Source organism: Vipera ursinii, assembly GCF_947247035.1.
Source record: "Vipera ursinii genome assembly, chromosome: 3".
Classification (NCBI taxonomy): Eukaryota; Metazoa; Chordata; class Lepidosauria; order Squamata; family Viperidae; genus Vipera; species Vipera ursinii.
Window position 1 is genome coordinate 72,646,814 of NC_139516.1, and position 27,651 is coordinate 72,674,464.

Genomic DNA, 27,651 nt, shown 5'->3' on the forward strand with positions numbered 1-27,651 from the left:
TGCTTGAAGATCTTCTGCATATTCCACCAAATTTTTATCCAAAAAGCCTTAACCTTTTTGCAGGTCCACCATATGTGAAAATACGTTGCATCTTCGCCACCACACCTCCAGCATTTTGGCTGATAGTTCGGATACATACTTGCAAGCTTTTTAGGATCCAAATGCCATCTATAAAACATTTTATAAAAGTTCTCTCTTAGGTTTTGAGCTTGTGTAAATTTTACGTTCCTCACCCAGATCTTTTCCCACGTGTCCATTGTAATAACTTCTTGGATATTCTGGGCCCATTTTATCATACAATCTTTAACAAGTTCTGTTTCTGAGTCAATTTCTATCAATGCAAGATATATCCGTTTGATATGTGCTGGACCCTGATTTCTAATTTGCTTTATCAAATTGTCGTCAGTCATTGCAAAACCAATTTTCTGATCTTCTTTCCACCTGGCCCGTAACTGAGTATATTGAAACCAAGCTTGAACAATCTTCTCATCTCGCAAGAGGTTGTACGGCTTTAAACACCAGACACTTCTTTCCAAGCTTAAAATCTCCTTATACGTAGTCACATCATGTTTGAAACCAACATTTATGTTTTCTATTGCGTGTTTTGGAATTGCCCACAACGGCATCTTGTAATCTAACTTATGTCTATACTTCTTCCAAACTCTCAACAATGCCTGTCTTAAAATATGCACTTTAAACACATTATCAACCTTCTTATCATACAACAAATATGCATGCCAGCCAAATAACAAGTCATGGCCCTCAAGATTTAATAATCTCTCTTGTGTCAAATTAATCCAATCACTTATTCCTGATAACGCAGCAGCTTCATAATATAATTTAAGATTAGGCATTTTGAGACCACCTCTTTCACGAGTATCCTGCATAATCTTAAGTTTAACTCGTGGCTTTTTCCCTGCCCAAACAAATTTATTGATACCCCGTTGCCATTCTTCCAAATTAGAATCATTTTTAAGAACCGGTATCATTTGAAATAAAAATAGAAATTTAGGCAGGACATTCATTTTCACTGCTGCAATTCTTCCCAGCAAAGACAATTGCAATTTTTCCCAGCTCTCCATTTCTTTTTGAATTTTTCCCCATAATTTTTCATAGTTATTTTTATATAACTTTGTATTAGAGGGTGACAAAAACACCCCCAAATATTTGACCCTTTTAGCAATCTCAAATCCAGTTAATCCTTCTAAAAGGGCCTTTTGCGATACTGTCATATTTTTGGCCAGAATTTTAGTTTTTTGTGCATTAACTTTAAATCCAGAAACCTTCCCATATTGCATTATTATCTCCATCAGGTCCACAACAGAGTTTTCCGGCTGGGTCACCGTAACAACCAGATCATCTGCGAACGCTCTCAGTCTATAATCCTGATCTCTAATTTGTATACCCTTAATTCTTTCCGAATTCCGTATTTTTACCAATAATATCTCCAATGTTAACACAAATAATAAAGGTGATAACGGACACCCTTGCCTTGTGCCCTTCTCAATATTACATGCTTCAGTCAAACTATTGTTAACTATTATTCGGGCAGTTTGTTTTTGATATAATGCCCTAATTGGTTGCAAAAATTTATCCCCAAAATTCATTTTTATCTAAAACTTTCATCAAAAATTGCCAATTCAATTGATCAAAAGCTTTTTCAGCATCTAGAAAAATTAGCGCCGCAGGGATCTGGTTGTTCCTTTCCAAAAACTCTATCACATCAACTATATGCCTCACGTTATTTTTCATTTGCCTACCACTAATAAACCCAGTTTGTTCCCCATGAATCACCTGTTGCAGAACCCTCATCAATCTGTTAGCTAACACCTTAGCAAATATCTTGTAATCTGTATTTAAAAGTGATATCGGTCTATAGTTTTTTACTTGAGTAGCATCTTGATCTTCCTTCGGAATCAAAGAGATAAAAGCAGTTCTCCAAGACGGAGGCACCCTTCCTCCTCTGAATTGTCGTCCGCATTTGAAAGAAACACGGAATGCAGCAGCTCTCCAAACAGGGAGGCGGAGGTTTGGAGAGCTGCGGGGAGGCGGAGGTTTGGAGAGCTGCGCAGCTCTCCAAACCTCCGCCTCCCCGTTTGGAGAGCTGCTGCATTCGTCCGTGTTTCTTTCAAACGCGGACAAATGCAGCAGCTCTGCCTCCCTGTTTGGAGAGCTGCTGCATTCGTCCGCATTTGAAACACGGACGAACACAGCAGCTCTCCAAACAGGGAGGCGGAGGTTTGGAGAGCTGCGCAGCTCTCCAAACCTCCGCCTCCCCATTTGGAGAGCTGCTGCGTTCGTCCACATTTGAAAGAAACACGGACGAATGCAGCAGCTCTCCAAACGGGGAGGTGGAGGTTTGGAGAGCTGCGCAGCTCTCCAAACCTCCACCTCCTCGTTTGGAGAGCTGCTGCATTCATCCATGTTTGAAAGAAATGATCAGCGTTTTCTGCATTTGGGACAAAGACTCGAGATTTGGCGTTTGTCAGCCTGCGCTGATCTTGCCCTCCTTACAGTCTCCCTCTCTTGAGTCTTCATCACAAATGGAGAAAGCAAGCTGAAACAAAGAGGAGACTGCACTGGGCTGCCCCAAGAGCAGCTGCCACCGGCGGAGCGATTGCCCGCTCCTTGGGGCTCACTGCTGCCATGAGAGCTGGCACGGGGATTTGTTTCTGCGGGGGAGGTGAAGGCTGACAGAGATGCAGCAGACCTCCAGTATCTCTCTCGCTGCCACCTCCACCACTACTGTCGTTGGCTTCCGCTAAGGCCGAACCTGGGCAGCCTCCTCCACCCCCAGCAGTGACCGACCCACTCACTGACCGACCCACTCACCTTTCCAGCAGTCCTCCTGTCTCTTCCTCCGCTGCCACCATGTGCAGTCTGAGGAAGAAAAGAGGGTTGTGGGCAGTCCCACAAACCAAAAAACTTCAACCAATCAATTCAAGCTTCGCAAGTTTTTTTTTCCCATGAGAAGTTTGAATTGATTGAACTTTTATAGTGCTTTTTTTTTTGAACTGCACATGGCAGAGGACTGGGAGCCACAGATGATGAAGAGCCGCATGTGGCTCCGGAGCCGCAGGTTGCCGACCCGTGTCCCAGAGTATTACATATTTTGCTTTTGGCGTGATCTTGGTTGGTCAACCACTTCTAGAGAGGGTATCAGTGGTGCCGAACTGCCTCCATGTGTACACAATCTGTCTGACAGTGGACTGGTAAAACTCTTTGGAAATATTTTTGCAAACCTTTCCAGCCTGGTAAGTATTAACTAGTAGGGGAATTTTTAGGTCTTCAGTAATTTCTCTTGTTCAAGCCATAACAAACTTCCACATACCTGTGTTGTAAAGATCAGATTTTGATAGTGAATACTCAGAACCTCCAACATTCACATCTGATTATCATCCCATTAATTCAACCATCTGATTCTAATTACCCCTTTGAATGAATCATTAATCCTAGAGGTTTATCTACTGTTGTTATCTAGAAATCAGCCTGATTTTTTTTCCCAATCCAGATATGGTAACCCTAAGTATGGGTATACCTCAGTTAAGAGAGAAGACTTCCATTGATGGGAGCTGGAACACTTTTAATACAGAAGTCTGTCATTTAATGTTTGAGTTCCACAAGTAGAAATCCCAGGGCAAACAAATGGTTGGAGACAATTGTGAATCCTCTAAAGCCAAAACTTTGCAGAAAATGTCCCAAAATCACCCATCTCTTTAGGCAAACCTGGCATTTGTATTAATAATTTGCCACTTATATTAGATGAAGAGAAAACAGAAGAAAAATACTTCCCCTACTATTCTCATCCTGAATGGCACAAGCCAAAGGGAGTTTATTTAAAAAAAATAATGTTGTTTATAAATGCAAAGAAATATAGAGTAAGCTAAACTAAGAAAAATATACAGTAAACAAAAGAACAAAAGTGAAAAAATAAAAAAGACATATAAAAGATTATTCTCTCTCCCCCCCCCCCAGACAAGTATAAACAATTTGGCTAACTTAAGACCTTCTCTAGCACTTCATTATTATTTTTTTAAAAAAATCTCTTCATCATGCATCATTTAATATCTCCTTATTTAAGCTGAAATCTTTAAAGCCTTGTCATAGAATCCTGGAGAAAAAGAAATCCGGTTAACAGCTACCAGAAACTGCAACATATACATTTTAACTTATTAAACAAATTCACATTATATATATATATATATATATATATATATATATATATATATATATATATATATATATATTCATTTTTAAAAAGCAGGATCTTTAGTCCCATTAAGTAATGTCCCACAAGTTGATTTCTTCAGTTTCGCTGTATCCTTCCTGGAAGAGCTTGAGCAGTTTCTCTTTCTCTCTTCTCAGAAAGAATTTCCTTGGTTTATTCTTTATTTATTTATTTGTACCCCATCTTCCATATATTGCTTTTCCAAATCACTCTTCTAATTTCTTGTTTTTATGCCCCTTTTCATTATTAAAATTGTTTTCATTCATAAATCCACTGTGACATCGTTTTGCACATAACTCTTATATTCTGGCATTTTAAAAATTAATTTTCAGACTTTTCTCTTTTACAATCCAGTATTTTTCAGACTCCAAATCCACCTTCAAATCAGTCTGTTTAATCCAACAAATGCTCTGTTGTTTTCTATATCCTGTGCTGTAAGTAAGCGCAGAATAAATTGGTCACAAAAAGCCTTCATTTCCTCTAGTTTAATAGCGCAGTGCATTGTACTAATAGTCTGTTCTTCTTTAAGAGTAATTCTTTGTGCTTTCTGTAGCCAGTCCCCTCTTGCCATCCGTTTGTTTTCCTTTCAGCAATTTTCCCACTGGAGGATTATCTTTAATTTTAAAAATTTCATATACAATTTTATTAATTTTTGAACATCCCACAGGAAATGTTTTCTCAGTTCCATCTATCTTATTAACTTTCCAAAATAAACATTCTAATCCCACTTTTGCTGTTTTCCAAAAAAACAAAGCTTCTCTTGTTAATTCTTAAACTTACTCAGAGCTTCTTTCATCCAGTAGGAAAGAAAACTCTCCCAGTATAGAACTTAGGTTTTGGAAGCTTCTTTACTTCAAAGAAATTAGTAGTAAGTAGTTTCTCCTAAAGTAATTGAGGAAGTATGCAAACACAACGTCTCTTTAAGGTGCACTGAGCATGGCTTAGGCAAGATGGAATATTTGCCTGGCCCTCAAACTCACTGGAGAGTGCCATTTTGCAACCTCTTCGCAGGGAGAATATGTATGAAGCAGTGGTGGGATTCAAATATCAGAACAACCGGTTCTCTGCATGGATGCTGGCCTGGGCCTCTGAGGCTTAGAACGGACTTCCGGAAGTGGCATCCACGCACTTCCAGCAGGCCTTTCTAGGCCTGGGAGGCTTCCTCCAGGCCTTCGAAGCAGTGTGCATTCAGCCAGTTCTCCAAACTCAGCAAAATTTAGCTTCTGGTTCTGCCGAACCGGTGTGAACTGGCTGAATCTCACCACTGGTATGAAGCCGTCAACAGGTGCGCCCCTTATCTTCTCCTTAGTTTTTTGAGAAGCCGATCCCTTCACCAGCTCCTGTTTTGACCAATTTGTAGACTCCACTAAAAGCAGCCGTGCTCAGCCTGCCAAGCTGCCCTGGAGATCTGCAAGCCAAAATGGAAGACTCTTTGGAAATGGCAGGAAATCAACACTCAACACCTCCTCTCTCTATTCTGGGAAAAAAATCCTATAAACAGAGCTGGTTCCCAACAAATTCAATACCATGCACTTCTGCATAGTTATCGATATTGAGACTATGCTAAAAGCAACTCACAGAGAGTTATGATCACTTTCCACAATTAATGCTCACACTGAGACTCGTATTTTTTTTCTGAGAGAAGCAAATATTTCACAAATGCATTTGCAGGACTTGTCTCTTGAGAGGCAGAATCTTTCCCACACTGAATTCTAAATGGAAACGTTCTGGCTTGAACAAAGATAAAGGAGACAGATTGTTAGAATATAAAGGTGAAGGTTTCCTCTGCCCAATGGTGTCCCAGTGTAGGGGGAGGTGCTCATCTTCACTGCCTAACTGAGGGAGTCGGTACTGTTGTTTCTGTGGTCATGTGGCTGGCATGACTATATGCCAAACTGCACGGAACATTGTTACCTTTCCACGGAAGTGGTACCTATTTAACTACTCGTATTTGCATGCTTTCAAACTGAGAATATATTTGAAACTTAAGTGTTCCTAGGAAGGCATACATAGTAACATGCTAATAACATTAAATTACTTTGTGTTTACCTTTCCAGAAAGAGGGTAATAGTCAACAAAAAAGTCCAGAGTAAAGGGTCTGTATTTTTCAGTTAGTCTCCAACCTTCGGTTATTTCTTCATCAGAAATGACATAGTAGTCTAGTGCCTTGAGTGAAAAAATGCTGTTAACAACAATGTGCCTATAGGCAATTTTCAAGCACAGTGGAGTATTATATAAAGTGAGTGCAATAAGATTGGGGCAAAAAGATAATGAATGCACATCTTCCAGTGTTGAAATTCCATTATCATGTAGATATAATAATTGTAAATTCTTCATGTATCTCCAAAACATTGGACTAGGCAGTAATTCTAGCTGAAATAGGAATGAAAAACAATTTTAAAAGGGGATAAAAATGAAAAACGATTTAATAAGTATATTGCCGCCCTTGAAGAGGACAGGTAGTCCTTGACTTACAACAGTTCATTTAGTGACCATTCCAAGTTACAAAGGCACTGGAAAAAGTAACTGATGACCACTTTTCAAAAGTTACAACCTTTGTAGTGATCAGTCCCCATGATGATGTGATCGTGTGATCAAAATTCAGATGCCTGGCAATTGGTTCATTCTTATGACTATTGCTTTGTCCCAAAGGTTATATAATGACCTTTTGCAATCTTTTGCCAAGCAAAGTCAATGGGGAAGTCAGATTCATTTAACAACCGGGTTACTAACTTATCAACTGCAGGGATTCACTTAACAACTGTGTCAAGAAAGGTCATAAAGTGGGGGGAAACTCACGGAACAAATGTCTCACTTAACAGCAGAAATCTTGGGCCCAATTGTGGTCGTAAGCCGAGGACTACCTGTATATAATTCTTCAAAAAGCACAACCATCAAATCTGGTCCATAATTACAATTTAGTACTACCAAAGCTTGCCTTTTCAAGTAAAAAAAGAGGAAAAGGCCAGTCAATGTCAACCAATATATTGTTTCTCAACTTTGACAACATTATTTATTTATTTATTTATTTATTTTAATTCCATTTATATCCCGCCCTTCTCCGAAGACTCAGGGCGGCTTACAAGCTTAGCAATAGCCTTCATTCTATGTATATGCCTGCTTATTAGGGCTTTCGCCCCCCCCCCACCCAAGCGGCATTACTACAAAGTCAGCTTAATTGCCCCCAACAATCTGGGTCCTCATTTTACCTACCTCGGAAGGATGGAAGGCTGAGTCAACCTTGAGCCTGGTGGGATGCGAACCTGCACTAATTGCAGGCAGCTGGTATTACTTAAGGAGGCATTAGCCCACTGCTCCACCAAGTATTATGATATATACTGGCTGGGGAAGTCTGAGAGTTGAAGTTGATGCAACTTAAAAGTTGCCAAGGTCAATGGGAAAAAAGGAAGAGGGGAAATCACCAAAATATCAGTGAGTTGATAATGTCTATAAAAATTGATAGTGCGGTAACTAATGCATCAGTTAAAGGGAATGGAAGAATACCAGAAGTGAGGCAATGAATTCTCAGGTACACTTGGATGATCTCCAGATGTACTTGAATTTTAGAATCAGAATGATCTAAAAACCTTCCTAAAATTATAAAATTTTCCTGTAGCATTTTGAAGGAGCATTAAAAGGTTTAGTTATTAGAAATTGTTAACTCCCCAGATTTAGAAAACTTAAAAACAAGGGGGTTGAATTAATATAACCAGCTCTAGCTAGAGACATTTTTATCTACAGAAACTTCTAAGATACTTTTAATATGGCACTTATTTTATAGAAGTTATAGCATAAATTGTACATGGTCTATACAATAATTCTGCGCTGTACAAATTTTAGATTATGAATTTGCTTCTTTACATAGTGTACGTATTACAAAGTAAAGGAAATATCAACAAACAAAATGATGACAAAAATGCCACTATCTAAAATTTTAAAGGCAAAAGCCTGGACCAGTTACATACACGTTCAAAGGCATGATTAGGATTCTCTATTCATATAACACAGAGGGACAGAACCTGATATCCTCATCCTGAGTCTGTAAACGTGAGCATTTTAACTGAATGTTAAAAAAAATAAGTCAGATTCCCTCCTTCCCAAAAATATGCAAGAAAAACAAGGGAAAACTATAACAAGACATGAAACAAGGCTGAAGAATCTTGATCAGCTATTTTTCAGGCTGCTAAGAGACTATTGCCATTTGAAGTAGGGCTATTAAGCTTCAAACATTTTTGAAGCCTTTATGGTGCTTCAGCAGATTAATTTTATCAATATTAAGTCTAGAAATAAAAAAAAATTAAATACTGAAAGGAATCTGACTGATTGCCCCCATCTTTGAATGCCCTCCCAATGAAATAAAAACCTTGGTTTCCTGTAACCCATGGCTACCACATAGAAAGGATCACTGAAATTTCAGAGGAGATATTACACATATTTTGGTTTTCATCCAAGAAACATATATATTTCCAAAGGTGTTCATTAGGTTAGTTATTCAATAAACAGCTCGAACGACCAAAAGAATCATAACTGATTAAAGAATCCATGTGCAGTTTCACTGGAAAACTCCATAATAATAAAACACACCTAGCTTGATGCAAATATTAGGAGCTCTCTTCTATTGGTAAAGATTCAAGTATTTCAAAAATTACCTTTTTAAAGCCATTACTACTCACCTGATTATTATGGAGATCCAATTTAATTAAATTAATGCAATATTCAAGTGCATCAATATTGGTAAGGAAATTACAAGACAAATCACATATTTTGAGTGAAACACAATATGGCATGCTTCGCAGATCATATAGGTACTGTGCATGCAGTCTAACCATAACAAGATTTCTCAGCTTCTTTGTATCTCTTTCATCAGCAGTTTGGCCATATTCAAGTAGTAGTTTTTCAGAAACACAGACAAGGTATTCTAAAAATTCCTCCTCCATAGTTATCTCTTTTATGGTTTATCCATGAGAAATCTAAAGGGGAGAAAGGATTACACAGTATGTTACATTTATTCAAGTTTCCTTTTAAAAAAAACTTCAAGTACATAAAGTAAATATCTAACTGCTCCATACAGTTCACCTTGCTTTATAAAAAGACCAGCTATAACAGGGAAGCTAGGAAGAAGAAAACATATTTAAGAGAACATTTAAGAACATGTAAACATCTGGGGGGGGAGAGGAAATGCCATTTTACATTTTATCAGATAAACAAAGCACTTCATACTTCACACACAATAGAGTATAGAAATATTCTCAATTGCAAATTATCGTTTTATTATATGACAGATTTCCTTCTTGAGTCAAGTCCACCAAAAACAACAAACAAAAACAGTAATATAATATAATGATATTTTTAAAATTGTATAATTCAGCCAATAAAAATTGTATTGCCAGAACTTTAGGATAATTTATGGATGAAACAGTTAGCCTTGTGATCAATAAAACACATGAATTAAAAGCCATTTCCAAAAGAATTCATTTTAAAGCTTTGTAAGTCCTGAAAATGAACACATTTATAAATGATAAAATTTTATAAAATTGTTTTATAACATAAAATGGCAGAGGGTTTCAAGGGATAGGGATTTGATTGATAAATGAACTGCAATCTATAAAGATGAGTCAACCATCCATGACTTCAAAATGCTTATTTAAAGAATTGTATTTTTTTTACTTGTTCTATTTATTTTTGTGTTTGTTTTTAGTTATTCATTAACGAGCCTTATGTGTCACTTCAATCGCAACCAGCTGTAAATAGTATACACTCCAATTCAGTAAATAGATTTGACAATAGTAACACAATAATGTATTTTAAATCTTACTATGTCAAGGAATAAGATATTGAAGATACTGAAAAGAGATAAACTATCACTTACTGCTGAGGGGAGTCCCACCTCTCAAATCAGTCCAAGAACTGCCAAAGTAGCTAGATGTAATGTCTTTTCTAAATGCCCAGGGTTGGTACTGAATTACAATCTCTATTATTCCTGAATTTTGTAAATTTAAGCTATAAATCTTTACAAGAATAAAACTGAACCAACACCAGGAAAACCTCTATTTTTTAGAGGTTTTAGTCCTCTATCAGCCTCAGAGGCTGACTGAGTAACTCTTGAATCATTCCCATTACAGAAGAGGGCGTGTTTTGCCTACTATTTTGAGCTCTTTAAAAAAAGGGAGGTATATAAATCTAATAAATAAATAAATCACCAGCATTCAGTATCACATATTTAAACTTTGAAAATCTGAGCTTTTCAGGATGTCCTAGCTTTAAGAACAGCAACACCTAAAGTTGCAAATAAATGTCAGGCTTAACCCGAAGTCATAAATTCAGTCTAAATTTCATACATGCATAAGCAGACTCCTGAGCAGACAATGTTTAGAGTAGCAGCGAACAACAAAGAAAGAGAATCCAAAGTTGAATCATGTAAAATCCCAAGGACAAGTCTTTACAGCTAGGACTTCTAAGGCAAGAATCATGGAAACCTTCATGAATCATCACTGTTCCAGCAAACTTCCTAAGCCCTGATTTTTCCCTATAAACCAATAGTCTCTGATTCTGTCAAACCACAACTGGTGTTGACCAGATCTAAAAAGCACTGAAACAATAGAGGCGTAGCTTTTTTTTTTTAAATCCCATTTATATCCCGCCCTTCTCCGAAGACTCAGGGCGGCTTACAAGCTTAGCAGTAGCCTTCATTCTATGTATATGCCTGCTTATTAGGGCTTTCACACACACCCCAAGCGGCATTATTACAAAGTCAGCTTAATTGCCCCCAACAATCTGGGTCCTCATTTTACCTACCTCGGAAGGATGGAAGGCTGAGTCAACCTTGAGCCTGGTGGGATGCGAACCTGCACTAATTGCAGGCAGCTGGTGTTACTTAAGGAGGCATTAGCCCACTGCTCCATCAAGGCTCATATATACTATTACGTTCCACAAATCTAATGGATTGGAAAGGGCTGAACATGAACTCTGTAGTCCATGTTTCATAAATCTCACAACTGGAAAGGACTATCTACAGATTCACAGTGGATTGGATCAAACAGGTAGATTCGATCCAGTCAAGATATGGCTGATATATTCTAATGCTGTACCATATAAGGCTTTAAAAGTAATGTCCAACATTTTGAACTAGTCTAGAAACCTACTGGCAATTACTGCAGTGACTGAAGCATGTGTTACTCTATACCGGAACTGTCTTGCTGCCACGTTTTTGTATAAGCTGTAGCTTGAGTGGTTTCCCAAAGCAGCCCTACACAAAGCTCACAGCCAGGTGGTAAATCAGGGGGTGATCTACTGTAATCAGGATGTCCCAGTTCAAGCACAGTTGTACCTGACATTGGCAGAAGCTGGGTAAAGCCCATCTGCCTATGATTTCCACCTACTTGGTACCTGAGCAGGGCTCAGTCATCAGCCAACAGCTGGCCTGAGTAACAACCAGAACCAATATTACCAAGTAACAAGTAAAATTAGTAGAACTTAATCTAGAATTCAGTCTCCATGCATCACTTGATGATTGGTTTAGCATCTGTTTGTTCCCAGCAACGCAACTGCATGAATTCATGATGGAAGAATAGGAACAAGTGTGAATTGGGCTAGCAACATGTCTTAATTCCTCAGCTGTAGCAGATTTCAAATGGGGATTTTGTGCAAGGTAAAATCGAATGGTTTCATGCAGAGAGATTATAGTGAATAGAACTGTAACATGATTCTAAATGAAGTTTCTCAAAACAATGATGGTTAAACAGAGTTAGATTAGAGTTGAAATTATGCATATTAAATCCAAGGGCCTTTCCTCTTTATTTCTGTTCTCTCAATAGCTAGTAACACTGGAAGCAACTTCTCTATAAAAAGTGCATTTCTATGCACATTTCTAAGTGAACACGTTTATTGGGAAAAACCATATGGAAGTAGTATAGAGTACTCTTTTGGTCCTACAGTCTATTCTAGTCCTAAACAGTAGTTTCAATGCAGCAATCTTGCACAATTGTTGAAGAATATTTTAAGATGTAATATTTTCTAACTTTGCAAAATTAAAATCTCACTTGGGTCACTGGAGATCACTACAGAAGTAATTTCTGTAGTCTTAACTGAGTAAGTCATAAAATTAAATGAGACTGTACTTTAATTTTTATGGCTCCATTCACCTCATGTCAATATGCTTAGTCATGGTTTAAAGGGATGTCAATTTAATATTTACAGAATTAACAACAAAACTTCAAAAACATATTTCTATACAGTATTTAAAGGCAAGGAAACCACTCAGTACAACATTACTTTAAGGGACACATAAAATAGTCATTTTGTTATCACCAAGATGAATTTCAGGCAATTCCTTAAAGAGAATTCTGCCTTATTCATAAGACTATTTTTATTGCAAGATTTGTGTATGGTAAAACCATATCAAAGGGCACCACCGCTTCATTTTCTTTCATTTGCACTTTGCACCTTTATAATCTCTGGGAGACTAGGCACGAGCTCTTAAAATTAAAAAGAGAGTAAAGGTATCTGTCAAGAATCTTAAAATGGGCCATGGTATAGGAAATAAAATTTTCACATATCAATAATCTTACATCAATAATTTGTCCTTAATGCTATTGAGACTTGCATACCTAGTCAAAATTACAACTGAGGTCCACCAGTAGAGACAAAAAGACCTCTACAACTGTAAAGTTTATTCAACTGAAATTAACTGATACATTTGCTTTGCAACCCCAGTATTAAAATTAATCTAAGTATAACAGATTACCCCATTTGAAGAACAAGAAGCCTAAGCAGAATGTACTTCTTGGTCATATTTGACTCTTCAGAGAAGAGCATAAAAACTTAATTTTGTTGGTAAAAGATTATGTCTGTGGAAAAACTGATAAATCAGTTAGTAGTGGCTCAACTGACAATGACAAATGGGGAAAAAAACTTTTTACCTCAAGCCACAAACACAGCAAATACTATATTTATTTTGTGAATTTAAATAAATAATGATAAATAAATGAATATATTTGTGGACTAATATGATTTTGGCTGGAGGCTCAGAAAATATAATCACCTCTACTGTATTTTAAATGAAAGCTATTTGACTGTTTTTAACTGTTTTTAATTGTAAGAATTGAGGCCCATCTGGGTCATTCTCCTAGTTTCTGAGAAGGAAGCACTGTTTTGTTTTGTATTATTAGGACTGTCTCCAAACATATTTCTATTACCTATTTCTATGATCAAACATAAAAATAATATAAGCTGTTCAAATCTTAACTCTGTAAAGAAAAAAATGTTTCTTTACACAGCCACTCCCTTCAGCTCTGGAAAGAATTGGCATGATCATTCAGCAAGTGTTTTATTTCCCTCTACAATCCTAGGATTGAACTAGACATTTTTTTAGTGAAGTATATACCACTGATCGTGAACCTTTAAGAGAGTTGGTACACATATGCATATTAATACTTTTGTGCAGTTATATCATCAGTACAATATGAGGAATATTTCATTTTTCTTTAACTTGGGAGAATTTGCTTCGGCTCTATCTTGTGAACCTTATGCTTATATAGGCAACTTCTAGGTAGCAGCTAAGAGAACTTTCAGCATATACAGTATTCAGTATTTGGTTTCCATTAGCAGACATCTGGGTTTAGTTGCCCAGATATGGTAGCCTTATCATAGTAAACCCAAAGGTTTGGTTTTTTTCAAAAGGCAACTGGATTTTCTTGGGTTTTTTTTCCTTTGAAAACTTTTTGCTTCTCATTCAAGAAATTCCTTAAGTTCCTCAGAAATGTCTTGGATGAGAAGTGAAATGTTTTCAATGGAAAAAACCAAGAATGTCCTGTTGCCTTTTGGGGGGAAAAAACCTTTGAGACAACCATGTCCAGGATGATTGAGAATCTCCATAGACATAAACCTAATTAAATTAATTGGATATTAGGAGTAGGCTACAATATCTTGCCAGCAGAACAAATGGACAAGCCATAGTTGCTGGTATCTTTGTTTGTACACAAATCCTGTAATCTTTGGCTGTACTTCTCAGATATTAGCCTAAATTAATTCAGCCTGTATAATTAGTTCATGATTTGCAGTAGAGCATTCTTATTTTTTTTTCCTCTCAGAATCTCTTCCCAGTTTAAAAAAATATGGAGAACCCCACACAGAGCTTTTGTTTTTATGGGCTATGTTTATCAATACCTACCAAATTAAAAATTAAAATTGACACATTCACTGACCCTACAGTGCCTCAAGATTATCTGATGAGAGTTCAACATAACTGCCAAAATACAGTAAGTTTGATTTTACTAATCCTTGGGTGGGGGAACCCTCAAGGGCTCCTAAGAATGCACTTTTAAGAAAAATCTGTTCCTTTTTCAGGGTTATGTGCATCACCTGATCTGACCACAAGCAATGGAAGCAAGATCAAGCCCAACAGCACACACACAGAGACACAGAAACAGACACACAAAAGTAGAAAGGAGCCTGGAAAAAAAGAGCCATTTTTGCTCCTACCACAACTTTTTCAGGGCAAGGCAGCTGAGAGAATTAAATTCGCTGGGTACGACGAGACTGAGGGAATCGCTCCTTAATGTCCATATTCTTCTCTGGGAGAGATCACACACACACACACACACACACAAAAGGTAGCAACCTTCATTTCCGTTACAAGCTGCTCTCTTAATAAACGGTATTTAGTTTTAGGTAGTTAAGATTTCCGGATTAAAAGCTTCCCTCCCTCTTAGTTCTTCCCAAGCTCTGCAGGTCAGAAGCAGCCAAAGGCTGTCTCTGAACAACTCCGGACACGTAACTCATCCAGCTGGGATCCTCAACCTCGGGATCTCTCCTCGCTTACCCTCCACCCTCCTTCCAGCTCTTTTCCTCACTGCTCCTCTCTCACTCACCGACTCCCTCCCATCCCAAGCGGTCCCGTCCGCCCGCCTTCCCAGGACGGAAAGCAGGAGCCAGATTCAAGGGACGCCTGTCGGTTGCCAAGCAACCGGCCTCTTCCGCTAGACCAGGGCTAGGCAACCTCGGCTCTTTTATGACTCCTGGACTTCAACTCCCAGAATTCCTGAGTCAGACATGCTGACTCAGGAATTCTGGGAGTTGAAGTCCAGGAGTCATAAAAGAGCCGAGGTTGCCTAGCCCTGCGCTAGACCAAGGCCTGCTCTGCCCGTCCCCGTTAAGGAAGAGGCGGTGGCGTCGTCTAGCTCGGGGCGGAAGCGCGAGAGAGCGAGGCGGCGGGTAACCCCGGGATGTCGCTGGCGGGCGAGGCGGAGACGCGGCGTCGGCGAGCTACGCGGAAGAGACTGGAGAAGTTCGCTGAGTTGAGAGGTGGCTGCCTGGGGGCTGCAGCAAAGGCTGTCGTGGTTTGGGGCCTGGGCAGTACCTTCTTTGGATGGCTAGCCGGAAGGACGGCTCCGAGAATAGGGACGCCCTTGTAATTGCTCGTGTAGAAAGCAGCTTTCGCAATCTGTGTCCCCCACCTCTCCCCATCCCCCACCCCCCAATCAGTTCAGTGGGTGAGAATGGCTTAAAATGCCGGTAGTAAGTCAGAAGGCCTTTGCTATCAGATTGCCTGGCAGTCTTTAAGGATTTGCAGTCACACTAAACCAAGGGTCTTCAAACTTGGCCTTTGTAATGAATTGTGGACTTCAACTCCCAGAATTCCTCAGCCAGGCAAGCTGGCTGAGGAATTCTGGGAGTTGAAGTCCACAAGTCGTAAAAGGGCCAAGTTTGAAGACCCCTGCACTAAACCATAGTTCACTTAACCATGGCATCTTGAATAAAGTGTTGTTGGCTAGATGAAGTCAACGTGCTTGTAAGCCGCCCTGAGTCTTCGGAGAAGGGCGGGATATAAATGGAATTAAAATAAAAAAATAAAAAATAAAAAAAAATCAACAACCTCTGCTACAATTTAGCATGATAACTCTGAACCTGCTTCTGTTTCTGATGAGGCTTTGTGAGACTGCCTCTGGAGCACACACTCAGTGCCTCAGGCGTGGCACCCTTTGGTTGCCTGCTCTTGGTGGAGGATTTTAGTGCCCTGTGGAAAAATGGCACAAATTGTACATCCGGATTGTAAAGAATTGGAGAAGAGAAGTGTACCGCTAATGTTGCCCAAACCTTATAAATTATGTTGAAAAGGTTGGCAGGCACACTTACAGACGAATGGTTGCTATTTCCCCTGCCTCAGCCTTGGGTTTCAAAGTGTTCATGAGGCAACAGAAAATGTGTGACATTTTTTATTTCATCTCCTTACAACTGAGGGAGGATGTTTGGTATGTTGGTATCCCCAATAACGTTAGATTCTCTCATTTGGATAGAAAGTTTTCTTCAATTGATGCTGAAGAAGAATGTGCAATTGTTATTAGTGGGAAGGACTGAAAATCTGAAGCAAGAGTAGGAGGACTTATTGCTCATTTGAGAGGCAAATATATAGCATATAATGAAGTTTTATAACAACCATTGTAGACTACGCAGATACCCTTTTATTCAAACTTTTCAGTATAAGTTTTATGGATTTGCTGTCACACTAAACCATAGTTTACTTAACCATGGCCTCTTGAATAAAGTGCTGTTGGCTAGATTAGCTCAACATGCTAAGCCAAAATCAAACTGTTACAATTTAGTATGATGAATGAACCTGCTTCTATTTCTGATGAGGCTTTATAATAAATGAATTTAAAGTTCTTTTTCTTTATGTAGTGGAAAGTAGTTGACATAAAATTTATAGTTCCATTCATATATAAATTGTATTGGTTCTTAGTAAAGGAATGAGCGCATCAGTTGTCATTCACTGTAGAAAATAACAGTGTTCTGATCTTGACAAAGCTAAGCATATCTGACCAATAGGTAGACTGGAAAATTTGTACATGGAATAAAAGCATTTTAGTTCTGTGCAAAGTAGGGGACTGCAAAACGTGCAGAATTGTTCCAGTGAACACCAGATATTTTTGTTTTCCTTTCAACCACATTCACTTTTAAAACTGTCAAACCCTTGCTCCTCAAGCATAGGTTTTGTACAGCATTGGAAAAAGCATTTAAAGGAGACATTTTTTCAATATGTTGGAGTGCATATAAAGCACTTCTTTTTGAATGGCTAAGCACTTTTGCAGGCTCACATAACATGGACTTTCTTATGTCCAGTAAATGTAATTTTGTGAAAAGAGCAATCAGGAAAACAATGTTTGATAAAAAAAATAATAAGGCTGAGATTAAGACTGCATGCTTTCAAAATGATTTAGAAGACTGCTTTGGAATGCACGGAAATGCAAACAGAACACATTTTAATAGAGCCACAGAAAAGATGCAACTACTTTAATAATTTAATCATTAAAGAACTGCTACATTCATGTTCCTACACATTCCAAAGTGCCTTTTCCAAATCATTTTCAATACATGCACCTCTTTCATTGGCACTTTAGGCAGCATGAAGGAAAGCAGTAATGGACAATTATACATTAGAATCAGGTGAATCTGAACCCAAAGAAGAAGAAAATGGCTGAACTTTAGTAGCTAACTGCAGTGTAAATAAGTTGTAGGTAGGTTATGGTGGTGTTAGAGGAATATTACGGTAGTTGAGGCCAACTGAAGTAAGGAATAGGAATCCCAATTCAAGATTTTAGAATCTTGTTTGTGGTAAGAACATTTTAAATCAGTTTGGTAATTATATCCCTTGTAATGACATTTCCTTTTTCCAATCAGGTAAAACTGTGCAGACTGGAGAGTTTTGGGATGTTGTTGTAATAACAGCAGTTGATAAAAAGCAAGAAATAGCTTATCAAAAACAATTATCAGAAAAGCTGAAAAGAAAAGAATTGCCCCTGGGTGTGGATTATCATGTTTTTGCTGATCCTCCTGGACCAAAAATTGGTAGGTTCTGCAATTTAGAGAAAGTTAATAATGTTATAAAAATAAAACAAAACATATATACCCATAGATACATTAAAAACATTACACTGTCCTTCCAGCAATGGGGCCAGAGCATTCACAGGAAGGATGAGCAAAAGAAACGATGGAATTTATGCCGGAAATTGGAATAGAAATCTAAAAGAGCAGAATTTGCACTGTCAGGTCATAATATAATCTCAGTTTGCTGCAGACATCCATTCATGATACTCTCTCTCACCATTATGACTGTGTTGAACTTCTAGGTGATGGCTGTGGGAAAGGCTGCCATCATTCAAACTAAATTAAGTACTTCTGTTTCATTAAAATCCATGGAATTTAAAAAATTATTAGCTTGCTTCTGCCTCAAGTTTGTTAAGTTTAACTTTTCAATCATCTGATGAACAGAAATGGAAGACAGTTTGTGGTTAAATGTTCAGTACAATTTGATTAATTTTCAGACAGATAAAAAGGTTCTCCTTCTGGTGCATATTATGACAGCTGTATCTTTTACTGAAAGATTTCCAGAATGTCATTAGAAGCCAAATTATATTAATTAAACTTTCTAAAATATGTTCAATTACTATTATTATGCTTCTTTTGATTCAAATGTGAAATTCCTTTGCTATTAATGATCTGGATGTTCTTTTGGATAATATGTCAATTGAATAGACTGTTAACGATCTTTCTAGTTTACATAGTATTTATATGAAATTTTACAGTATCTCAGTTTATGAAAACTTTTCCTTTAAAAAGCATTCTAGGGAGAAAATGGAGATCTGGATGTGGAACCTATATTTGATATCAGCTTCATGATTTGTGTTGCATTTACTCAGCATTTTTAAAAATATATAATTAAATATAAAAATATAAAACATTTCCATTTTATAGTTTTCAATCCAAACTTTTAAAATATTTTGAAAATTTCACAGTATGATCTAAACAGAAAAGAGAACTTCTCATAAAATGGATTAATTCTAATCTTGAGAAAATAGTTTTGTCATTTTATTTGCCTGATTTGGCAAATAGGTAACATTTCCATGGCTGTTGTTTGATGTTAGAGTTACAGAGAGAGTTGTGAATTGTCTTTTCCGTGACCATTATAGAAATGTTGATGATCCAAGTTGACTTAATAAATTTTGTGGTGCTGTGTGATTTAAAGTAACATGACTTTCAAAAGATAGATGCATCAGTTGGTTGCAAACTAATCCTGTTAATTCTTTTTGTTCCTAAATTTAAATATGTGTTGAAATGTTTTGTAGGAAATGGTGGATCAACACTTCACGCCCTTCGGTGTTTAGAAGAGCATTATGGAGATAAATGGGATACCTTCACTATCATATTAATTCATTCTGGTAATTTTTATCCATCAACTTACCTTACATTATGTAGGATGCACGTCTGTTTGTTTTTTCCCTGAAGAGAGTAGTGAAGATGAATTGGGTTTCTTTCCACTACAAAATTATACTCAAAGTCAGATAAGCATATTTAGGTTAAATTATGGCCTGAAATTATCTTTAAAATTCTGCTCAAAACTCCTTAGAGAAAGGAAAGACTGTAGAACAAATAATAGTATTAATGACCCACAAAAATTCAGTTATTTATAGTTTACGTAAAGCTGGAAAGAATAAAGTATGACATTGGTAGATAATGTTGAATTTGGAAAGCTTTTAAGATTTTTGGCAGAATGATTTTACAACTCACTAGAAAGCAGTCCTTTCCGTGTCACTGTGCATTAGAATATGATGAATCATACATCCTTTGGTTTCTTATATTGATGTTTGGAAGTAGAAGAAGACAAACAATCTGTAACTTCCTCCACACAATGTAAACGCTGAAGATAGGAGCACAGCCTTTTTAAATGAAGGATTATAGCAAGCAAGTGAATTGTACAAGCTGAGGGTTCCTGCAGGGTGCAGGAGTTCACCAGTTTAATATGTATGTTAGCTGTAACCTATCTGAAGAGTCCTGCCTTTGTGCTGGTTGTACATTTGGCTCTCTATGTGAGATAATCATTTAAAGATAACAACTACAGTTCATGCACAATGAAGCCATCCAGGTCTTTGTGCAAGTTGAACTGCACTACATACAAATGTGTTTCTGAATTCAGTGTAAACCTCTAAAGCTTTGACTTCAGTTCTCTGACCATACCAATCTCCTCACAATTTTTATTTCTTTGCCATTTTTGTAATTATATTAACTCTTTTATCCTACAATTTTATGTAAATTGCAGATTTATTTTTTAGCATTTTTTTTAAAGTCTGTTGCTGAAATATTTTGTAGAATCTTTGTCCAACTGAGGTGATTTTATTTAGAAACTTCTCTGGGTCAGTGCATCTCTGTTTATTTTCTTTTGGCTGGGCCTTATAATCTCCTCTAAAAAGTTGTGTGGACGTTACTCCTGATTATATTCTCCTCCTGCTGCCCCTTACCATCATTTCAAAATGTGATTTAGAAGGTGTGGGGATTCATTAAAGCAAATGGTAAGAATATGCAAAGAAAAGGGGGGGGGAGGCAAGTCCATTCATGAATAAAAGAGAATTTACACAGCACTGGACTAATCCTATATATATCGTATAATTTTAAGAAACAATTGAAGCAATAAGTATCTTAAAAGTATGCAGTATTCTACTATTTGCGCTTTATGCAACATCTAAAAGTAGCATTTATATCAAACTAAGTTATAATTATAGGGACGCAGTGGCTCAGTGGGTTAGGATGCTGAGCTTGTCGATCAGATGGTCGACAGTTTGGCGGGTTGAATCCCGAGTGCCGCGTAACAGAGTGAGTGCCTGTTACTTGTCCCAGCTTCTGCCAACCTGGCAGTTCGAAAGCACGTAAAAATGCAAGTAGAAAAATAGGGACCACTACGGTGGGAAGGTAACAGCGTTCCATGCACCTTTGGCATCTAGTCATGCCGGCCACATGACCACGGAGACTTCCTCGGACAAGCGCTGGCTCTTCGGCTTTGAAACAGAGATGAGCACTGGCCCCTAGAGTCGGAAACAACTAGCACGCATGTGCGGGGGAACCTTTAGCTTTACCTAAGTTATAATTAAGAATCCCATTATTTCAGAACAATTGTATAAATTGAGGGCAGCTATCAAAATTTGAATATAAGCTTTTACTTGCTTTGTAAATATTTACAATTTTTAAAAACAATATAATCTGTTCTTAGCCTTTGTAATATTTATATCTAAAATCCATTACATCCTGGGTTTTGGATAGTGAATATTCTAAGGGTTATCTTTTTCATGCATCATGTAAATAAATAATTTAATTTAATTTGTTGTTAGCAATCTAAAAAAATTACACACACACACACACACACACATATGTATATATGTATATATATATATATATATATATATATATATATATATATATATATATATATATGTATGTATGTATACATATGTATATACACACACACACACACACACACAAGATATGAAAGAATCAACCTCAAGTAAAATTCTTTAGAATCTGGATGCATATGAATATAAACACATGCTTTATATTAAATATTCTTCATTGTTTGTGTTTTTATAAAGGTGGTTATAGTCAACGTTTACCGAATGCCAGTGCCCTGGGAAAAATTTTCACAGCTTTGCCTTGTGGGGATCCAATTTACCAAATGCTTGATTTGAAATTAGCCATGTACATTGATTTTCCTGCTTCTATGAATCCAGGTGTTTTGATTACATGCGCAGACGATATTGAATTTTATAATATTGACGCAACAGAACTCCTGAGGTTTAATCAGCCTGGATTTACTGCATTAGCTCATCCTTCCAGTTTGAGCATTGGTACATGTCATGGAGTTTTTGTATTGGAGCCTCCATTACCCCTGATAGAAAAAGAACTTGAGTACAGATCTTGTAATCTTTTTCTGCATAAGCCTAGCATTGAAAAAATGTATCAGTCTGGAGCAGTGTATAAAAGGAATAATTGTCAAACATTACCTCCTAGGGACCTGGGGGATTCATTTATGGAATCTGAGTTTGTATATACAGATAGCTTATTTTACATTGATTGCACCACTGCAAAACTGATGCTAACATTTTATAAACAGATAGGCAAACTTTGCTATGAAATAGATGCCTATGGTGACTTTCTGCAGGCATTAGGGTCTGGAGCAACAAAAGATTATGCAACAAAAGTTGAAAATGTCACAAAAGAATCAGGTCTAATAGAAATAAGGGAGAAGATGTTTAACATACTAAAAGGTTTGCCTCTCAATGTTATACTCCTAAATAATTCCAAATTCCATCATATTGGAACTACTCGTGAGTGTTTGTTTCATTACACTTCTGATAGAAAAATGAAATTGGAGTTGGGTCTGCTGCCAAATATTTTTAGCATCTGTTCAAACGTGGCAGAAGAGTTGGATAAATCGCCATGTATCATTCACAGTATGCTTAGTTTAAAGTGTTTTGTTGCACCTGGTTCACTAATTGAATATTCTAGATTGGATTCCAAGGTTTCAGTAGGAACAAACAGTATCATCAGTGGCTGTTCCATTGAAACAGAAGCAGATATACCACCAAATACTTTTATGACAACCCTGAGCATAAGAATTGATGGGGAATTAAAGTATGTGAGCATGGTGTTGGGCATAGAAGATAACTTGAAAAAGAATGTGGCAAATCTTGCAGATATACACCTACTAACTATTTTTGGCATTAGTCTTAAACAATGCTTAGAGCTTTGGGGCTTGAAAATTTCAGAAGAGCTCTTTTCAGGGGACAAAACATGTCTGAGTTTGTGGACTGTTCGAATCTTCCCTGTCTGCTCTTATTTAAGTGATTCGGCGAAAGTGTCATTAGGGATTTTAAACTCAGTGCAAAATAAGTCCCCATTTAATTTAGATAGTTTTAAACTGTTGTCTATTGAACAAATGCTTTGCTACAAAGATGTTGAAGATATGCTGAAATTCCGGCAGCAACTTTATGAAGAAATCAATCTGCAGAAACTGAAAGAGAAATCTATTATATAGAAATGGCTGAAAAATGGTACCTTCCCCCATATTTTAATTCAATGAGGGCTAATTGCTTTCAAGGTTTCCAAACCCCAGAAGCAAGCACTATGCATATTTTTGTGTTTCATTGAAGTAGAAATAATGAAACTGCATTAAGACTGTTATTGTAGCATAACGTTAATAATGCAAAAAATGCAGATAAACTATTCGTTTGATGAAAACATTAATGAAATATTTTGAAATCTATAAAAACACAAAGGAGGAAATTTTCTTTGCTTCATATTACATTCTCAGGGTTTTTATTAATTCAAGTGGGAAATAAAAGTTATTAATTAGGTATTTGATTGAAAACTACTTAAAACTTTTTACATAGAAAAAGTTATTTCTGACAACATTCTTATTTTTCAGGTTTGTTCATTACAAACAAGCAAATAAAGTTATGTTATTTCTTAAATGTATATTCATAACACTATTCTGTGTTTCATGTGTAAATCTGACATCCATTTTGTTTGTTTCATTCTGAACATGAATGGTACTGAGAAAACTTGTCATATTTTAATATAGTTATAAGATAAAGATTATTAATAATTCTAGGCATATCCTGGCATTATCATTACCACATAATCATGAATTGCTTTTCCAAAGGTTATATCTAAAATATGCAGCTTTAACCTAATCTTGTATAATGATCGTGTCAAAATAATAAAAAAAATGATTTTAAAATGCCTGTTTATTAGTCAATTTATATGCCTGCCCATCTCACATATGTACTGGGTGGCTTACAATTAAATAAGTAAAACACATATCAATACAATGGTAAAAAAACACCGTTAACATGACCAGGAGATAGGCTCCATCACCTATTTAGAACCCCAGGTTCAAGCACAAAATAATAAAAAAAAAACAAGTTTTCAAGACCTGACAAAAGATCAGCTGATATAACCTGCCGGCTGATACTGCTTAGCCAACAGTACTCAGAAAACGCCCTTCCTGCCAGATCTGGAAGGACAGAAAATGGGAAAGGTTATAAATATCCTGGTTCCAAGTCATGAATTTTACCCAGAAGTACAGGATACAGTGCAGAGCACTGGTATCATGGCAAACAACAAATCCCATTAACTGCCTGCACAGCCACAATCTGCATTATAGAATTCTCTTCAAGGGCAGCCCTACATACAGCATGTTGCAATACTCTGGTCAGGACGTCACTCTCTGTAAGTTCTTTGACATCCACCTGACAAAATATATACTGTTTTCAACTAACAGGTTCTTAAAACAAAATTATGATATTTGCATATTTACAGTTTTCTTCTGTTAACCTCTTTTGGAAATAGATTCTGGGGACAGTCTAATCTAAAAACAAATTGTAATTCAGAATCTAGCTAAAGTCTGAACAAATAAGTAATTATTGTGTGAGTTTCAGGCATGAATCCAAAGCACACAATTTTCAAAATATCGAATTGTCTCTCAAGGATCTTAAATCTGAAGTTAGGCAAACAAAAGCAATCTTCTCACAAAACATCAAACCCACTTTGGAGATACTTCTTGTTTATGACATTAACCCAATGCATCTTTTCAGCTTAGTGGAGCTTTCCTAATTATGCATAAAAGTGAAAACGTAAAGAAGGATGAAGGGAGAGGAAAAAGGCCAGGGGGTGAGGACAGCCTGACCAACAGTGACAGTGAGTGGTGTGTGTGGTTTTTGAGAATACTGTGGGTGTCTCCTAGAAGTCTTATGTTCTTTGCCTGGTAGGGTTTTTTTTCCTTTCCTTTTTTAGTTTCTCTTCATTGTTCGGCTTTGTAATTGAGATTAAAAGGAGGGGGTGAGGACTTGCACTTCTTGCATAATGGGATATACCTTAGTAGCATATTGATGAGTCGAACAGGGAAGAGGAAAGAGATAGCCTCACTCACTCTGGTGTTGAAGTTGATGCTAACTAGGTAGATATCTGAGAGGGCAACATCACTGACTTCCATCAGCCAGGTCTCAGTGATGTATGCCAAGCCTGGCCATTCATCCATCACTAGGTCATATATGGACATTGTCTTATTTCAGACAACTCTCCATGCTTTTGTTCCTTTTGTTTTTGTAACAATGTTGTGAAATCATTAAGCTAAAAATTATGGCTAAACCAAGATTCGTAACTGCTTTTCATAACTGAATCAGTATTTCACTTCCAGTGAAAAGATAGCCAACTGACTACATGCCCAGGGAGGGATTCCTGAAGGGTTTTTCCCTGGGCTGTAGCTTTTTCAACTACCAACAGAAGAAACCGGCATTCTTTTAGTTTATATAACTCTCCTGTGTTAGGGAAAGTCATACACTTATCCCTCAAGATCCTCCGATACAACAAAGGTCTGCAAGTAGCATCAGGAGCGGTGCTTTGAAGCAGCCTGTGTGCCTACATTTGGGGGGCAAGGGCTGCAATCTGTTGTTGAAGAAGCAGACATTTTGGAATTTACTTTTCAAATGGACAGTAAGTTGTGCCTTAATCATTTCTTAACCATTTTTAAGGACTATTAATCTTTACTTAGCTAAAAGAGGCTCTCTTTAGCTACAACCTGTTGCTCGCAAGCCAAAATAAGGACGTGTGGAGTATCTTTTTCACACACACAAAAAGTTGAGAGAGAAATATAGGCAGAAAGTTGTGGTTCTACTTTATTATTTTTAGTAATTTGTACCTTGGTCTACTTTGCGGTGGGTGGCTAAAACTTTCTGATTTTTATGATTCCTGATTGGCCAGCAATTCTCAAGTGATTTACAAAAAAGCTACTCTTTGACTAAAGGACTTAAGAAGATGAAGGAGCAAATTATTAGAGATGTATCTGAAAAATCTTTAAATAAAATCCACCAATTCATAGTTCAGCTATGTTGCAAGAACGTTAAACAACTTCTCAAACTACTTAAGTGATGCAAATATGTGTAGAATGTTAACAAACCACTGAGGAAATGTCACAAGTAGCTGACAATGCAGAGTCAATTGCAATTTTGGAATATAAACCTGACACCAAATCTTATGTTGGTTTAAATATAAACCTCCTGATACAATTGAAAGAAGAGCTCCAAAAAAATGTGCAACTTTTAAAAGGACAAGTTTTGAGATTTTTCCTTATGGACATTAACAAGGTTGAGAAATCCCTGAAAAAAGAGAAGCTTATAACTACTTAACAAATATTCCAGAGGAAAAAAAAGACTTTACTTTATGAAGACAAGCTGGAGGGAGTGACTTAAACTTAATGAATCAATTGAAATGAGGATGAATTTCATATACACACATATACATACATATATATATATTTGTAATTGAAAGAAAGTCTTAATCTAAAGTTTGAAAATATATTTTTCCTTTATATATAGTGCTTATGTAATTCCTAAAGTTTGTAAAATATTGAATATTTGAGAGTACTTGAGAGTATCCGTTAAGCGAAAGTTAAAGAAAAAGATGTATTAGTTTAAAGAAAAGTTTAGAGTTTTGAAAAGATGTATACAAGAAGAAAAAAATATTCTATGAATGTAACATGGAGGGAATGATCTAAATTTAATAGTGAACTTTAAAGTATGCATGTAAAGAAGTTTTAAAAAGATGTATTAGAAAGTTTTGATTTCAGAAATGTTTTTAAAGAAAAGTTCAGTATTTTAAAATGGATGAAAAAAAATATTTTTCCCTTTAAGGTTAAAGAATCTGAAAGAATATGGGAATTTTGTTAATATAAATGGTGATAATTTATAAAGATTATTAATTAATTAAAGGTTAAATTGATTGTTTTATTCAAAGAGGAGAATATATTTATTTGTTTTATTTGGATATCACTTCTGGATTTTGTGCTTGTGATGAAAAATGAAATTTTGACTTTGGTTTTGCCAATTAGATTTGTTGTTATAGGAATAGTTATACAGTATACTAATGTGTAAAAATAAAAAGTTGAGACTGGAATGTTGTTATCTTGTACTGTGCTAAATAGAATTGGAAGTTGACACTTTTTTTTCTTTCTTCCCTTATACCTCATATTTTCTTTCCCCCTCTCTTTCCTTCCCTTAATTTCTTATTTTTATTTTTTTTCTTTGCATTTTATATATTGATAAAGCAGTAAAAGTCATTAAATGCAATGGCTAAAAACGATTCAGACCCAAATATTCCAGATGATCTTTCTACAGCTTAGCAGTTAATAGGTTGCACAATAGCACTCTTATTAGTAAACTGGATGGTATTCTTTTTTGCTTCCAATTTTGCAGAGCTCATACAGTTTCCCTCTCTTTTCTTCAGAACAATTCAGTTAAGATCATAACGTAAGTCTGTCGGTTTCTTTGTTTGAGTTTAGTTACTGCTCTTTGTCAGATTTAGTTACCGTTTTTTGATTCTTCAGGACTTCTCAGCTGCATTGTAACCTCTTCTACAAGATTAAATCCTCGTGTTTCTGTGCACTGCAGCACCAAGTACCAATTCAATAAATAGCCTACAGTTCTTTCTCTTACACAAAACATGAAATCTTCCAATAACTTAGAGCAATGCTACCTATCCCTTACTGACCTTGGAACAGATTCTAGAAACTTCTTTTTTTAAAAAAAAATTGATTGGTATGATCA

General features: G+C 36.6%; 2 protein-coding genes across 2 annotated transcripts in view; one reads left to right on the top strand and one right to left on the bottom strand.

Annotated features, from left to right (window-relative positions):
• LRRIQ3 (leucine rich repeats and IQ motif containing 3) overlaps positions 1 to 15,078 on the bottom strand; it is a gene marked incomplete at its 3' end in the record, with an annotated part of 69,074 nt that extends 53,996 nt beyond the window's left edge. Inside the window, exons 1-3 of the mRNA XM_083358141.1 lie at positions 15,004 to 15,078; positions 8,902 to 9,198; positions 6,278 to 6,601 (exon numbers count right to left, since the gene is read on the bottom strand). Of these exons, the coding sequence (XP_083214267.1) occupies positions 6,278 to 6,601; positions 8,902 to 9,165 (588 nt within the window). The 5' untranslated portion in view covers positions 9,166 to 9,198; positions 15,004 to 15,078. The remainder of the gene's footprint in view (positions 1 to 6,277; positions 6,602 to 8,901; positions 9,199 to 15,003) is intronic.
• Positions 15,079 to 15,325: 247 nt separating this feature from the next.
• Positions 15,326 to 23,754, top strand: FPGT (fucose-1-phosphate guanylyltransferase). Its single transcript, XM_083360469.1, has 4 exons — positions 15,326 to 15,529; positions 17,903 to 18,070; positions 19,348 to 19,440; positions 21,640 to 23,754. Exons 1-4 carry the CDS (start codon positions 15,451 to 15,453, stop codon positions 23,082 to 23,084), a joined length of 1,785 nt encoding a protein of 594 aa, XP_083216595.1. The 5' UTR covers positions 15,326 to 15,450; the 3' UTR covers positions 23,085 to 23,754.
• Positions 23,755 to 27,651: the final 3,897 nt, after the last annotated feature.